Source organism: Cebus imitator, unplaced genomic scaffold, assembly GCF_001604975.1.
Source record: "Cebus imitator isolate Cc_AM_T3 unplaced genomic scaffold, Cebus_imitator-1.0 Scaffold84, whole genome shotgun sequence".
In the NCBI taxonomy this organism is placed as follows: Eukaryota; Metazoa; Chordata; class Mammalia; order Primates; family Cebidae; genus Cebus; species Cebus imitator.
In genome coordinates, this window is record NW_016107399.1 from 5,667,782 (window position 1) to 5,683,675 (window position 15,894).

The following is a 15,894-nucleotide window of genomic DNA, read 5'->3' on the forward strand; positions in this document are numbered from 1 at the left end:
AAAAAAAAAAAAAAAATAGACAAGACAAAAAACAAAGAATAAATGTTATCACACTGGTGCTAAAAAGGACTACTTGATATTTACTGTTTTCTTGAAGGAAAAGCCCCATTATGTAGGCAGGAGACCTAATATGTTCTAGCCAGAAGAAATTCCCAGAATTTCTGAAAGGTTACTTCAAGGACAAAATACCTGTATTCCTCGCTTGTCCAGGGATCTGGTCTTACAGATTAGAAGTAGTCCTATTAGCCCAGAGGCGATGTCTCTCATGATGTCCACGTTACTGTAGTATGGTCTTGTTAAGCACTGGGCATCATTTTCTGTGGGTTCATCTAACTCTAAGATGTTCCACTTATAAGTATACGTTTCCCCTGGTTGAACTGCTCTGATCATGGTGTTACTGCCTGAAAGAAAATGTATTCAACATTATTTTCCTTTGCAAAGTTATTTCAATGATAATAAATAAATGAATAATTGAGCTTTCGTTAGAATCGATTAATATTGCAAAATGAATTCTTTGAATATTCTGCTTGGAACCTGGATAGCAGGTAGCCATTAGATACTGCTCCAGTAGAGGCCGCTATGACACTAATAAAAGACACCAGATGAAATTTCTTAAGTGAAAAGGGTGATTTTTAGGATACTCGTACGTGTATACTCCCTGACTTCAGTAGTGACACCACTGGGCAAGGAGAATAGCAGAAAAACATGACAGCCTCTCAGAAGCCACTAGTGGGATTCAGTAGAAGTGAAAGATTCAAACCTGAGGTGAAGGAAGAGTTGACTTCATCTTCATAAGGCGAGAAGGTCACTCCATGAGGATAAATGCTATAGGGGCGGCTGGCCATATTTCTGAACACGATCTACAAAGTTAGATCAAATTTATTCTAGGATTTCAGGTTGATCATGAGAACGAATGTAAGATGCTAGCTTTGCATATTCCCCTTTTGGGTGGTGTGTGTGTACACACACTGGGAAAATTAGATCTGTTTATCGGCAGTAACCTCCCCTCATCACCTGGAAGGAGCATCGGAGAGCATATTCCACTCACATATTAAGGTGGAAAATGGAAGCGAAGTCTGACTTTAGAGGATAGGTTAGGAGAAGTGACGTTTTCCTCACAGTATCACCCTCTCAAAGCAGGTCCCCATTCGCCTGTCCTTCTCCTTTCAGCTTGTGCCAAATCTCATTTCGAATCTGCTCCTCATTTCTAGACCATGATCCCCTTCCCATGCCTGGCAGATTTTTTAGGATACTGTCTTTAAAGTCATCTTCTCAGCTGGGTACAGTGACTCAAACCTGTAATCCCAGCACTTTGGGAGGCCAAAGCAGGTGGATCACTTGAGCTCAGGAGTTCAAGACCAGCCTGGGCAACATGGTAAAACCTCGTCTCTACAAAAAAAAATACAAAAATTGGCCAGGCATTGGGGTGCATGCCTGTAGTCCCAGTTACTTGGGAGGCTGAGGTAGGAGAATCACCTGAGCCCAGGAGGCAGAGGCCACAGCGAGCCATGATCACATCACTGCACTCCAGCCTGGGCAATGGAGTAAGACCCTNAAAAAAAAAAAAAAAAGCCACTTTCTTGAGAGGCACAGACAATAGCCAGATCCTGAACTTCTCATGAGGTATGTCTATACTTGCTAAGAGCATATAAAAGAGATCAGAAATGGAAGAAGGGAAAGACACATGAAGAAAAAAAAAAATGCTTTTGTCCTTTGGGTATTTTAAATGAACAGAATAGACCTTGTCAGATGAATTATACACACAGGAGTCCTAGACAGTCTCTTTAATTTACAAAAGAGAACCTTAATCTTATCTTTTATTTGGTTGATTATCAAAGCCTTTGGATCATCCTTTGTCAGTAGATTATCTGCATTCTAGGATTTTGTCAAAGGTTGCAACCCTCAATTCTCTGCTGTCTAATTCTTATCTAGCTTGGTGAAGTGACATGACATTTAAGAAGAACTGCCTGAGAAAAACTCCATGTTCTTGATACATGGAGTTGACCTTCATAAGAGTCCAACCATACCTAGACTACATTAAAAAATGTTTGAGTAAAAATTGTTTCTGTTCAATTATGTTTACTGCTATGTTCTTAGCTATAATGAGAAACATTATTTTTAAAAGCTTTGCAACTTTTAATCTATTATGCCAGTTATAAGAATTTTGTTAAGGATACCATCCACTGTATCACTCAGCACTCTCTTTTGAAGAATTCATTAAAGAAATTTTTCTTAGATCTTAATATCAGGGTAAATGAAGCTTTCTTTTTGTAGATGATGTAAACCTCACCCTGACATATTTCCTTTTTTTTTTTTTTTTTTTTTTTGAAATGGAGTCTCATTCTGTCACCCAGGCTGGAGTGCAGTGGTGCAATCTTGGCTCACTGCAACCTCTACCTCCCGGCTTCAAGCGATTCTTCTGCCTCAGCCTCCCCGAGTATCTGGGACTACCGGTGCATGCCACCACATCCGGCTAATTTTTGTATTTTTAGTAGATAGGAGTTTCACCATATTGGCCAGGTTGATCTCGAACTCCTGACCTCATGATCCGCCTGCCTTGGCCTCCCAAAGTGCTAGGAATACAGGCATGAGCTACCGCACCCGGCCATATTTTCTTTTTTACACTGGCTGCTATAAAGCTTAGGACAAAATTTGAAGACAGACTTACAGGGTCACACGGTAGCTATTTATCTGTGGCTTTATTTTCTTTGTCCCCATACTCTATCCCAATTACATAGACTCTTTGTTTTATGCCTTTATAATTTGAGAAATTATCTCAGATCCTTTGTATTATTAAGTAGGCTATAAATTAATGCAAATATTAAATAAAAACTAAAAGTTGCATTTGAATTTAAAATTATATGAATGCCTTTTTCTTTTAAAATTAAAAAATAACCAGGTACTTTGTAATATTTTGCTATTTAATTTCTCCAATGATTCTGTATTTCTGTTACTTACTTTGAGTGTGTCTCTGACCTGGGCTCTGATAATAGGACCCAAAATCCCATCTTCTTTCATATGGGGATTCTCTATATGTTTGGTGAAGGACTCATCTTCGTACTGTGTGTAAATAACTTTCTTATAATGTTTTCCAATTCGGTTTGAGAAATTATCCAAATGCAGAGACCTGTATTTTCTTAAGGTGAAACAAAATTTTAAAAAATTAAGCCACTTTCTCAAATAGAGATGTCAGTAGGATGGGGGAAACGCTTGTGCTGATAAGTTCTGCTAGTTCTCTAAAAATTTCTTAGTGTAGCTTGCAAAGTCCTGATGTTTTCTGTCAGTTGAAAGATTGGAAACTTCTAAGTTGCCTCTTGCATCACTGATAAAAGTCATAGGTAATTGGTTAGAAGCAGCTACTTAGATCTTCCTATCATTCTCACTGAGACAGCAGACCTTTGATATCTCTGGGAAAAGGCATATACTGGATGAAAGGATACTACAAATTTTTCTAAAGTCTCTCCTATCACTTAATCTATGATAGCCTTTTTGGTTTTGAAAGCATTTTTTAATCCCTAAAAGCATCTTCTCACCCCAGGAAGCCTTTACTAGCACTATTAATTATAGTTCTATGCTCTTGGGCTTTCTTCCACCATCTAACCAATCCTCAGAGATGATTGAAAAACAACCTCCTTCACCCATTTTTTGTAGCTACTGAGATAAATACTTCAGGAGCAGCAACATGAACCATTTTTCCCCTGCCCTTTTATTGCCTTAGTTTGCAAAAGCAACTATATGCAGCCAAAAAGCATATTTTAAAAAGCTCACCATCAATGATCATTAGTGAAATGCAAATCAAAACCACAATGAGATGCCATCTCATGCCAGTCAGAATGAGGATGATTGAAAAGTTAAGAAACAACAGTTGCTGGCAAGGTTATGGAGAAAAAGGAGCACATATACGTTCTTGGTGGGACTGTAAATTAGTTCAACCATTGTGGAAGACAGTATGGCAATTCTGCAAAGACCTAAAGTCAGAAATATCATTTAACCCAGCAATCCTTCAAAATAGAGTATCTGTCTATTTTATGAATTTATTTTACACAGTGGAAAGCAGTGACTGTTGCCAAACACTCCTGGATTCCTATCTCAGTTCTGTCACCAATTTTATACCCTTGGTTAAAGTTCTTTTTATTTGGTTCTTTTTCCTAGTTTAATTCTTTTTAATAGAAAATACATTTGCATAATTTTTATTACAGTAAAAACTCTTACTTATATCTGATAACCATCAATGTGACCTCCCTAGCCGTCCCTCAATTTTCTTGGTGGCCACATATTAATTTCATGTGTATAATTTCAGAATATCTTTATGAAAATAAATGCAAATGTGTCTTACAAATAAGCAAATATAAATATTCTTTAACAAAAGGCAGCTATATATACATGCTAGATTATATCCCAACTTTTCAATTTAATAACATATCTTGGAAAACTTTTTGTATTAGTACATATAGAGTGTTTGCATCCTCTTTTTTTGATGCTTAGTATTCCACTGTATGAATGCATCACAATTTATTAAACTAGTTTCCTAATGATTGACATTTTGAGTTGTTTCCAATCTTACTACTACTAACATTGTAGCAGTGAATATGTTGTACATACATCATTTCACCTGTGAACAAGTATATCTGTATAGTTAGATTTCCAGGATGAGATAGCTGAGTCAAAGGGTTTATGCATTTAGAATTTTGATTCATATTCCCAAGTTATCCTCCAGAATCTCTTTACCAATTTAATCTTCCACCAGCAATATATGATAGTGCTTATTTCTCACAGCCTAGTCAACAGATGATGTCATCTGGATTTGTGAATCTGTTAGATAAAAATAGTATTTCTGTGAAGTTTAATTTGCATTTCTCTTATTATGAGTGAAGTTGAGTAACTTTTCAAGTGTTTAAGAGCCATTTGAATTTCCAAATCTCTTAATCTCTCTGACCCATTTCCTCATCTATAAAAATAAATAAGAGCATTATCTGGTTGGTAGAATTGAAGTGAAGCTTTCAGAAAGGGTTTAATACAGTGCTTGCCAATGGCAAGCATTCAATAAGTGGCAGCTGCTGTTGTTATGTTTATAATGATTAGGCTGAATTTCTTTGGTGATTTGGGAGTAATTCAAGATTAATTTTTACAAGAAGACTTAAATAGAAACCAATACATGTCCCCTTGAGAGCTGTCGACTTATAACATTTCACCCCCAAACATCTAGGGCCCTATGGAATGTATCTTGAATCTTTGCCCAGTGGTATGAACCCCAACAACTCACTTGTCCATATTCGCTGGTATTACAGGTGCGTAGTCCCAGATGACTTCCTCTGCAGCAATGAAGTATTCCCACCTCTTAATTTGCCGCCTCTGCTCACGAGTTATTTTCTTAAGTCTCCTGGTTTTCTTTGGGCAGTTTTTAATGTCAATGTAAGCCTGCATCCCAGCTGAGTTAGGACAGCAAGACAATGAAATAACTTGAGAGAAGAAATTATGGTTGATGGAAATGCATATCCTTTAAATCAATTTGTGGAAGATTTATATTTATATAGAAACAGTGAAAGTAATGCTAAGGCGACTTTTGAAGATTTTAGTTTGGAACTCATTCTGTGGCATCCAGAAAGGGCAAAAATTTAAAAAGGGAGGAAAAGAAGAGGGGTTAGGGGAAAAAACTTGGAAAGATTCCCTTTATTTCTCCTTGAGCAGGCAAATTTATTATAATTTTCAACTTCTTAAGACCCTATGAATTATGTCTTGTTGAATTCTCATTTTTCTGTCATCTCTCCCTTAATCTGTAAAATGAACAAAGCACTAGTACTTAATGAGATTGTTGTTAAAAATTAAATATTAATAGCAATACATAATGTACTTATCCTTAACAAAAAACAAAAGTTTGTTTTAATATTATCGGGAACTCTATCTTTCACAGATATTGGGATGGTTTTATTACTTCAAATATAATTTTGGCTGCCCATGTGAAAAGAAATGGAAATGATCTCATGAAGTATCTCCTTCTTATATGTGTTGCTTATACATTATCTCCTCCTTATATGTATTGCTTATAATGATTCCTATAGTGATATAATTTACTTAGATTTTAGTCTCTGTTTACATGAACCCTCCTCTCAACAGTTTTTCAGCAACAATGTGTAGTAGAACAGTTATTTTGTTTACATGACACCACATAACCTGGGCTGGTTTATTTTCCCATTTGAATTCACCAGTGTCCTTTAGAGCTCACCCCTCAGCTGTTTAGATGCTAGGTATGATCCATTCAACACACATTCATTGAGCTCCTCTCCATGCTAGACTTTTTATTCATGCCACTGTAAAGGTTAATGGTTTCAAGCTAAACTTTCACACTTTCCATAACTTAGTGCCTCTGTAAATTGGCAGATGTTTGTTTTGTGCTAGCACCTAGGTCTTTTTCTCTGGCTACATATGAAGTAATCCCAAGAAAGAATATCTGTTTATGGATTTGTTTCCTTCCTCCTTTCTTTAATCAAGGAAGTTAGAGACCTTTTCAGTTTTTGCTTAATTTTTTAAAAAAATATTTGTCAATTCTTTTACTTTCTCCATCCCCCAAAAGCAATTTATAAATCTAAGAGCAGAGTATCTAAGTTTAGTTGTTAGGAACCAAGGCATGTTTGTCTGGGGTGCAGGTGGCTTGAAAGTGCAAGGCAGAAAGAGGGAGTTAGTGCCTGGGAAGAAAGGAATCTGTATTCAGAAGCAAGACTGTCAGGAGAGTTTCTTGCCTTGCAAATGTTTTGGGATGAGAGAAGATATAATCCACTTTCCCTCTGGGCTCACAGTCATATTTGCAGTAGTGGATGTAGCACTGACAAGGGTGATGGCTGAGACCTTATGATGGTTCTGCTCCAGGACCTGCCCGTTGAAATGAATGGAGAACAATTCTGGCCCTGAGCTCATTCCAAGCAGATGCCAGCTGATGTGTTCATAGGCACAAACTGTTATATCTGAGAAACAGAGAGAGATACAGGCCAAAATAAGCATTCAGTCAAGTATTCTGTGATCAAACATTCACTCACCGAATGTATTGAGCACCTGCTGTGTGTCAGCAACAAAGCCAGGATTCCTTGTATAACTGGTAAGAAATAGAAGCTAGAATCTGAGATCAAAAAGCTACAAGGTAGGAGGCTTTGGTGGAAGCATTTATGCACACCAAGGAAATGCTCATGTTGAGTTCAGCAATTAACATATCTGTATTAGCATTTATCATATTTATTCAATTTATTCTGCTTTATAAGGCAGATGGTTTTACCAATGTTTACTATTCTTAGTTTCCACTAATGGTCTTTCCCTACCCTGTCCCATTTACCCCCAATTATTCTTTTGAGAACTATAAATTCCTAAGCTCTAAGCTTAGATCAATTTATTTTTATTTTTGTGCATATGGTTTTGCCTTTTTTGGCATCCATATACTTACACAGATTGTTCACTCTGCCAGGAAATAGTTATTAGGATAAATGGGTAGTGTTCTTTTCTAAGTAAGCACAACTAATTGTCAAGGGCCACAGAAGGTAGAGAAGTGAGTGAGGTCTGAACTCAGATTTTTTAAGGTTGAGGCCAGTCAACTAAGCCCCAGGTTTTACAAGCTCCTGGTACTGGAATGCGGGATCAATACCGAGAGTCATAGGAGTATACTTTCCAAAAACCAAGTAGAAAATGTAGTCAAATGAAATAGAATACAATTTAAAAACACTACCTAGACCCCAACTCTTAACAAATACTGTGTTTTAGCCAGTGAAGCCATTTGTGGTTTTCAGATGGCATTAGAGAAGAACCTCTAAGAAGTTTAGTGTTTTGAAATATGGCCTATTTAGTAAAGTGACATTTTCATTTTTTAGTATTTTTCTCTCAAGCTAGTGTAATATACACTGGATTTTTAGTTGTAGGTCAGTTCTACCAGAGAGAAATAGAAAAGATGTGGTCTAAGTGGGAGTAAGTTATTTTTTCTCTTAATGGTTGCTATGATTTTACTTTCTCACAAGAGTCCAAACGCAGATAGAAAGAGAAAACATTCTAGATGCCATTGAGTATGACTCTTCTATCACCTTTTAAAAAGCTGGTAGTATTTTTGTGTGTTGGGGATTACTTCTAATCTGTTCATCTTCACTGCAGTTGTCTTTATGCAATCTTTCTGTTGACCCTTCCTGCTAAGGGTTGTCCTTGAAGAAGGCATGGTCATCATATAGTAGGAACTGCAGAACTCAGAGAGAGAGGCTGAGCTGATACCCTGAAGGTCTTTTTGAAAGTACAGGCCAAGGTGAAACCTAATCAGATCACTGTATCTAACAAGGCTGCACATTTCTTCTCTAGCTTCTAATTTGTCTCTTATATTTCCTGTTTTTTAAGAAACAGATGAGAAAACATTACCTTCTTGATAAGGAGCTGCAAAATATTGAGTAAGATCAGCTTCCCTAGTGCGTTGAAGAAAACAACAGGATCGAAGAATTACTAACAATTTTACTGTTGCTGAATGGTGCACACCCCGCACGTTACCTGGCATTGTCCCATTCGCATATCCGTTGACTGTGTACATTAGGGATGATGACTGGCTCCAGCTCTTGCTTTCATCAAACACAGCAAACAGTAGCACAAGTTGCTTGTCAAACATCTTCTGTGTCCCATCTTCAGTTAGGGTCCCTATGAAAGGAAAGACATATTTTCAGTAGCACTGCAGATAGAAGACTCATTAGCTTTCCTGGATAGCCAAGAGTTTAGGGCAAGCAATCAACCATAATGATATCGACTTGAGGAAGTTCTTATTTTTAAAAATTGCATATTTATCAAGTAATAATGGTTCTAGGGTTATTAAAAATCTTGTGCCACACTGTTTTCTTTGACACCTTGTTGCCTTGGGGAACAGGCTTTACTTCATCCAGTTTGGAAAGAAAACATTTGGTGACTCTCAAACTGTGAAACTATCCATTTCCTCCGGTCTCAATAGACCAGTATATAGATACATTAGCTCAGTTGGTAAACGCATCATGCCCCAAGTTTAATGCTGTCATCTTATTTGTATATGAAAATAGACATTAGGGAATTGGTTGGGAGTATTAGCATTAATTCATTCTCACTATGAGAAAAACATGCTGCTGATGGTAAAATGAAAGAAGAGCCTTTCATAAGTTTTAAGTGTTTTTGCAGTACCCTCACGGTATCTTGTGTATACTAGGGAATGAAAAAAAAATGTATAATGAGTAAATGCATTGGGAAGGTATATAAGTATGGTCTGGGTGTATGTACAGACAGATGGTGAGTCCATGACGTTATTTCCTATGCTATGGCTCACTGTGGTTGTTTGCTTGTTTTAATGAAAGATGGGCTGGATTCTCATGGGGTAAAATGAAGATCCAAGCTTGCTTCTAAGAAGCCCAGCCAATAAAAGTTCTTGTAAAGTCACTTGAGTGTGTTTGAAACCTACCACCCAACGTGTTCAGCTTGTTTATAAGAAAGGAAGCTGGCATTTAACGTGTTTATAGACCAAATTACCAGCCCAAACCTCAGCTATGTCAGATATGTTAGCCAAAGTTCTCTTTAAGAGCTCTTTCGGGAGAGTATAGGTTGCTGTAGACTTTCTAAAAGACTTCGGCCTTGACGTAAATGTTACAGATCATACAAACATGACATCAGAACACACTCTCAAACAGGAATTTGCATGGGAGAATCTTGAGGACTGAGATGAAGGAGGAATGAGAAGAGGCAGAGGTGGATCCACACCCTGAAATAACAGGTGTTTCTTCTCCTGCCAGGCAATGATCTGGTCTCCATGCCCTCTTCCTCTGCTTGATGTACAAGAAGTTACCAAGCTGTTCCCAAGCATTGTCCCATGACAGAACTCCTGACCATTCCAACATTTCATTGTTGAATCTTTTGGTGGAGGTGTTCTTACCTTCTTTACAGATGAGTAGAGGTCCAACCAGCCCAGAGTTGAAATCCTCGATCAGATTTTCATGGGAGTAATAGATGTGTGTGAGACATGGAGGGTCATCTTGGGTGGGCCCACTGTCCTTGCTGATACTCCATTCATAGGTGTATTCTTGGCCTGGAGCCACAGCATCATCCATCTTCTCCACAGGGAATGTGTGGTCAAGGTAAGAAGCACCTGGGAAGTAAGAGCCATCAAGACATGTGGGCAGTTTCTGCGGACTGTGTTTTCACCACCCTCAAATCTGGGGATAGCTAAGATAAGCTCCCCGGAGATTCATATGTCCTTCAATAATGAACTTTTACTATTTGGGAAGATTCACATATTCCCATTTCTATGCCCATGTAGTTATAAAGGCTTTGATACAATGGTGATCTTAAGAATGACAAAAGTTATTTGTAAATTAAGGTTTAGCAAGTTAATTTTCCAGGGTACCTGAACAATTATTATTTAAATATAATCAGATAATTGAATCACCTTTGATCAGTAAATCATCTCAGAATATAAGAATGGGCTATATCTTCTTTGTGGTATTTAACAAGACATACTCAGCCTATTAAGACAAAATGGGAGGATAGTCAGAGCTGTTGTTATATTGTTTTGTTTTGCTATTTCAGATCTTCTTTCCAACTTCTGTGATCCTCAGCTCTATTTTATCTCTTTATTTCATCTTAGCCATCTGATTATCTCAATTTTTTCCCCAGTGCCACAGAGTCTCACTCCCATATGCAGTCTGGTTGTCTGTATGAATACGAAATGTGTCCATCCTCTGAAACTTGGATGTCTTACTTCTGTTCTTTGTGCACCCAAAGACCCACCATTAATGCCTTCACGTATATTGGACTTTCCCTATTGGTAGGAGAGGGAGAGAATGAAGAAACTGATCTTCCTTAATGAAGAGAGGGAACTGAGTTGCTCAATATTAAAAGAAGTGTAAAGGGTTGGGTGGGGCTTTCAATAATAAAATGGAGCAAGTGAGGTCAGGAAGGGGAGAGGTGGGTGCCATAGATAGCCAAGTGGAATGGGCAGTTTCCTATGCCTGAGGAATCCCTCATTTAATTAGGTGAAAGATTCCCTATCATCAGCTAGTGCCAGAATTTCTCTTTGGGATGCAGTTATTTTTGTTTGGTACAATCAACTTGACAAATTCTTTAAGAAAAGAAGGTGAGACCATCAGAGTAGATGTAGGCAGATAACAAGGATCTGGGGAAAAAAAAAAAAAAGCCTGAAATGTTTTACATGATGGGATAAAAAGCTATTAAAAACTACTCTTACTGAAGCAACTATACTTTGTGAAAAACTGAAATGCATAGTCCCTCCCCTCTCCTTCCCTCCCCTTATTTCTCTTCCCTTTCTTTTTTCTGTTCCTAATTTCTTTTCTTTTCTCCTTTCTTCCTTTCTTTGCCTCTTTCCTTCCCTCTTCCCCACCTTCCTTCCCCCTTTCTTCCTTCCATTATCTTTATTGAGGTATAATTTGCATACAATAACATTGACCAGTTTTAAGTATAATATTTGCTGAGCTTTGATTTTAAAAAAGCACACAGTCTTATAGCTGTAGTCCCAATGAAGATAGAGAAGAGTTCCATCGTTCCAAAACATTTCCTCGTGCCGTTTGCAACCAATGCGCTCCAGGCCCAGACAACCGCTAATCTGCTTTATTTTACTATAATTTGTCTTTTCTGTAATGTCATATCAATGACATAATTACTAAATACCATTCTGTGTGTGATTAGTGTTAGCTGGTATGGTATATATTTTTCCATCCTTTATTTTTTACCTATCTTTGTCTCATTTAAAGTGGATTTCTGAAATTCTGCATACAGTTTAGCATTGCTTTTAATTCAATCTTATTTGTTTCTTAATTGTGGTGTTCTTTCCATTTATTTTTAATATAATTAATGATATGGTTAAATTTAAAACTGCCATCCTTATATGCATTTTCTCTTTGTCTATCTGGTCTTTATTCCTTTTCCCTTCCTTTTTGTTTTCTTTTGGATTGAGTATATTTAATGATGTTTGGTCTCCATTGTTGGCTTGCTAGCTTTGTTTTATTAGTGGTGCCCTTCACTTTACAATATACATTTGTAACTTGTCACAGACTTCCTTCAAGTAATATTATACTATTTCACTTATAAGAAGCATGGAATATTTCTTTTTCTTCCCTCCCAACCTTTGTGCTATTGTTATGCATTTTACTTATATATACATAATATACTCCACAATAAATTGTTACTATTTTTACTTTAACATTTAGATAATCAATGGTCATTTTAACAGATTAAAATGAGGAAAATTTTGTCTATATTTATTCATTTCTGGAACTTTTCATTCCTTCTTATGAATCTAAATGTCTCTCTGATATAATATTTCTTCTATCTAAAGGAATTCTTTTAACATTTTTTTCTGTTCTGCTAGTGAGAAATTATTTCATGTTTGTATGTCTAAAACACTCTTTATTTACCTTCATTTTAAAAAGATATTTTTGCTTGGTATAGAATAGTAGATAGATTCCCCTATCCCCCACCCTCCCAACACATTAAAAATGTCCCTAATTGTCTTCCGTTTTGGTTAGTTTCTAATGATAAGTCTGCTATCATTTCTTGTTTCTGTTCCCCTGTATATGGTGTGTCTTTTGATCTCTCACTGCTTCCAGTATTTTCTCTTTATCACTGGTATTCAGCAACTTGATTATGATGTGGATTGGTGTGGTTTTCTTCACGTTCCTTCTTGGTTTTTTCAAATCTCTTGAATCTGTTGGTTAGTAGTTTTCATTACATTTGGAAAGTTTTCAGTCATTATTTCTTCAAACGTTTTTTCTGTTCCTGCTTCTTCTGGGATCCAGTTACACATATGTTAGATCACTTGATATGGTCCCGTAGTTCACTGATGCTCTGTTCACTTTCTTCAGACTTTTTAATCTCTGTATTTCATTTTGCACAATTTCTATTGTGATGTATTAATATGTTCTACTATGTTCTTTCACAGTGTCTAATGTGCTGTTAATTTCATCCAGTGTTTGTTTTTATTTGTGGTGCCCTTCAGTTTACAATATATAATTTTTTATCCTTTATTTTCTATTTATTTATTTTTTACTTACCATGTCAGCGATTGTATTTATTTACTTCAGTTCTGTGTATGCATATTTATATTCTCTATCTCCTCATCATGCTCATGCTTTTCTCTACTTTCTGGAACATATTGGGAAGCTTTCTGATAGCTGTCATAATGTCTCTGCCTGCTGCTTCTGTCCTCTCTTTCACTTCTAAATCTGTTAGGTTTTTTCCTGGTTATGAGTCATCTCTTTCTGCTTCTTCTAGTGCTTGTATTAAGATTGTGAATTTACTTTGCTGTTTGTTGCATTCTTGTTAACTAGTATTGAGTTTTATTCACAGTTAGGATACTTGAAATCAACTCGATTCTTTCAAATCTTATTTCTTATTCTATTACCTCCTCAGCAGCCTGTAGTCTAGACTAATTTTATCCACCTACTGTTTCTAAATCCTTCTGAGAATTCTATCCAATGCTCATTTATTAGGCGATCTTACTACTTTTGATGGTAGGAACATAAACTATTGCTGGCCCTGTGTAAGATCCAGGGACTGTTGCACCTGTTCTTTCAAGTAACGTGTTTCTTACCCTCAGTACTTTCCTCACATGTATGTGCACATCAGTATTCAACTTGACAAATCCTCTCTGTGGATTCTCAAGAGCTCTTTCTCTGTGATTATACTGTCCTCTCTAGAATTCTGCCCTACAACCAAATTCTAGCCACTTGGGCTTCTCCAAAGTCCAAACTCTGTTTCCTCAATTCATAAAAAAATCTGAGTTTGTGAACTTTGTGCTAGCATAAAGTGGACTTCATTATGTCTTCCCCCAACCCACTCCAAAGGATAGCTTGACACTAATAACTAATAATTACTACAGGCCGTACTTTCACTTTGATAATAAAGTTGTCAGGAGCTGATAAATGATAAAAGCTTAACTCACTTCCTGTAAGTTATAACACAATTCTAGTCCACAAAAGAAAAAAGTTTATGGAGGAAGCATCTCCACTGATAAGCAGGAAGCATTATCTCTGAAAGATTGCAAAAGAGCTTCTGTAGCAGAGTACAAACAGGACTGATAAGGAGAGTTGCCCTCTCAGGTCAGACCTTGTGTATTAACAGGAATTAGCATGGCTAGTTCATGAGCTGCACTTCTATCTTGAATCAAGCATGACAGCCCTTCTTCAATGCTTCTTGCTACATAGCCTCATAAAGTTGAAAAATGATGTTTCTGGACACAAAGCTTCCACTATTTCAACCGTTAAAACATCAGAGGGGGTTTCTATAATAGAAAATGATAGTCTTTCCACAGCCTTCACAAGCTCCCAAAAGGATAAAACATTATATTCTTTGCAGGGTAGGAGATAACTTTTGAAGTTCTTCTTTCCTTCCTTTTTCTGGGTAAATGTGTGCTCACCCTTCACATGCCAGCTCAAATATCATCTTACACCTTTCTTCATCTCTGATTATAATCTATGTTTGTTTGTTGGTTTTTTTCTTAACAGTACTTATCACGATTTGTAATTTAGTATTTGTGAGATTATATGGTTAATGATACTTTCTCCTGCTAGATAGTGTGCATGGAAACAATAACCATGATACAACATGGAGAGAGAAGGTGGAAGAAAGTTCAGAGTTGAAATGTTTTGATTGCTGTATCATTTGCTAACTGTGTGAACATGGGAACGTTTCTTTAAGTCCCTTTTAGCCTCAGTTTTTTCACTCATAATTTAAGATAATATAATCCCTTTTTTCTAGAGATAACGTTATCCTTTTTGATGGGTTATGAGTACTGGAAAATATTTGTAAAATTTCTGGCACCTAACAAATGCCGTGGTAGCCTGTGGGAATACATGTTCCCATTTTGGTTTACTATTTTCTTTCCCAGCCATGTTGCAGTTAATACAGCCTCTTTCCTTTATGTTTGACTTTGGATAAGATGTATCTTCAGTGTTCTTGAGTTCTGTACCACATGTGAGTAAGATAGAAATTAATGATTTTCTTAGTTTGGCTTACTGTAACAAAGTACCCTAGACTGAGTGGCTTATAAACAACAGATATTTCTTTCTAATAGTTCTGAAGGCTGGAAGTTTAAAATCAGGGTGCCAGCATGGTTGGGTTCTGGTATGGGGTCTCTCCAGATTGTAGACTACCATCTTCTCCTTGTATCCTCACATGGTAGAAAGAGGGCAAATGAGAGGGTCCCTTTCAAAAGAGCACTAATCTTATCATGAGGGCTTCATCCTCATTACCTAAAAATCTTCCAAAGGCCCCAACTCCTAATGCCATCACATTGGGGGTTAAATTTCAACATGCGAATTTTGGGAGGACACAAACATCCAGTCCATAGCAGTGATGTATCTATTCCAAAGGTACTAAAAATGGTAATAAGTAAGACAAGGTACCTGATCAAAATTATCAGCAAAATCAATAATTTTAAAACAAGGGGGAAAATAGCATATAGTCGCTACTTTCTAATCAGTATTTAGTCTCTCAGTTTTGTTCAGTAATGATTAATATCATCATCATCATGACCATCATCACCCTGTAGCTTCCAGACTCGGTGCTAAATGCCGCAGTACAAACGTAAAGAAGACAGGGCCTGGGCCCTTGAGGGGCTCAGCCTAGTTAACTGTAGGGTACATGTTGGTGCTCTGATTTTGATAGGTTTGTCGTCTAGATTTCTTCTAGGGCTATAATTGGAACACACTGTCAATCTGGAATGAGAACCAACCAATATAAGATCTAAAAATTGCCCAAGATGCTATAACACTTGTGCTGGATATAGCAGGGTGACTGATTTTCTAAAAATATTGAACTTATTTGTAAATGATCAATGTTTCACATCTAAGTTTATTTTAACACAAAGTGGGCTTAAAAAGTTACTGTATATATTTGAGTACATGATATTTTGAG

At 36.8% G+C, this 15,894-nt stretch overlaps 1 protein-coding gene across 4 annotated transcripts in view; it reads right to left on the reverse strand.

The window, feature by feature from the left end:
* F5 (coagulation factor V) overlaps positions 1-15,894 on the reverse strand; it is a 70,825-nt gene that overhangs the window by 38,398 nt on the left and 16,533 nt on the right. For all 4 annotated transcript variants that reach the window (XM_037740508.1, XM_037740509.1, XM_037740510.1 and 1 more), the window contains exons 4-10: positions 9,899-10,111; positions 8,506-8,649; positions 6,738-6,959; positions 5,264-5,429; positions 2,959-3,136; positions 761-860; positions 190-401 (exon numbers count right to left, since the gene is read on the reverse strand). In XM_037740508.1, coding sequence (XP_037596436.1) covers positions 190-401; positions 761-860; positions 2,959-3,136; positions 5,264-5,429; positions 6,738-6,959; positions 8,506-8,649; positions 9,899-10,111 — 1,235 coding nt within the window. The remainder of the gene's footprint in view (positions 1-189; positions 402-760; positions 861-2,958; positions 3,137-5,263; positions 5,430-6,737; positions 6,960-8,505; positions 8,650-9,898; positions 10,112-15,894) is intronic.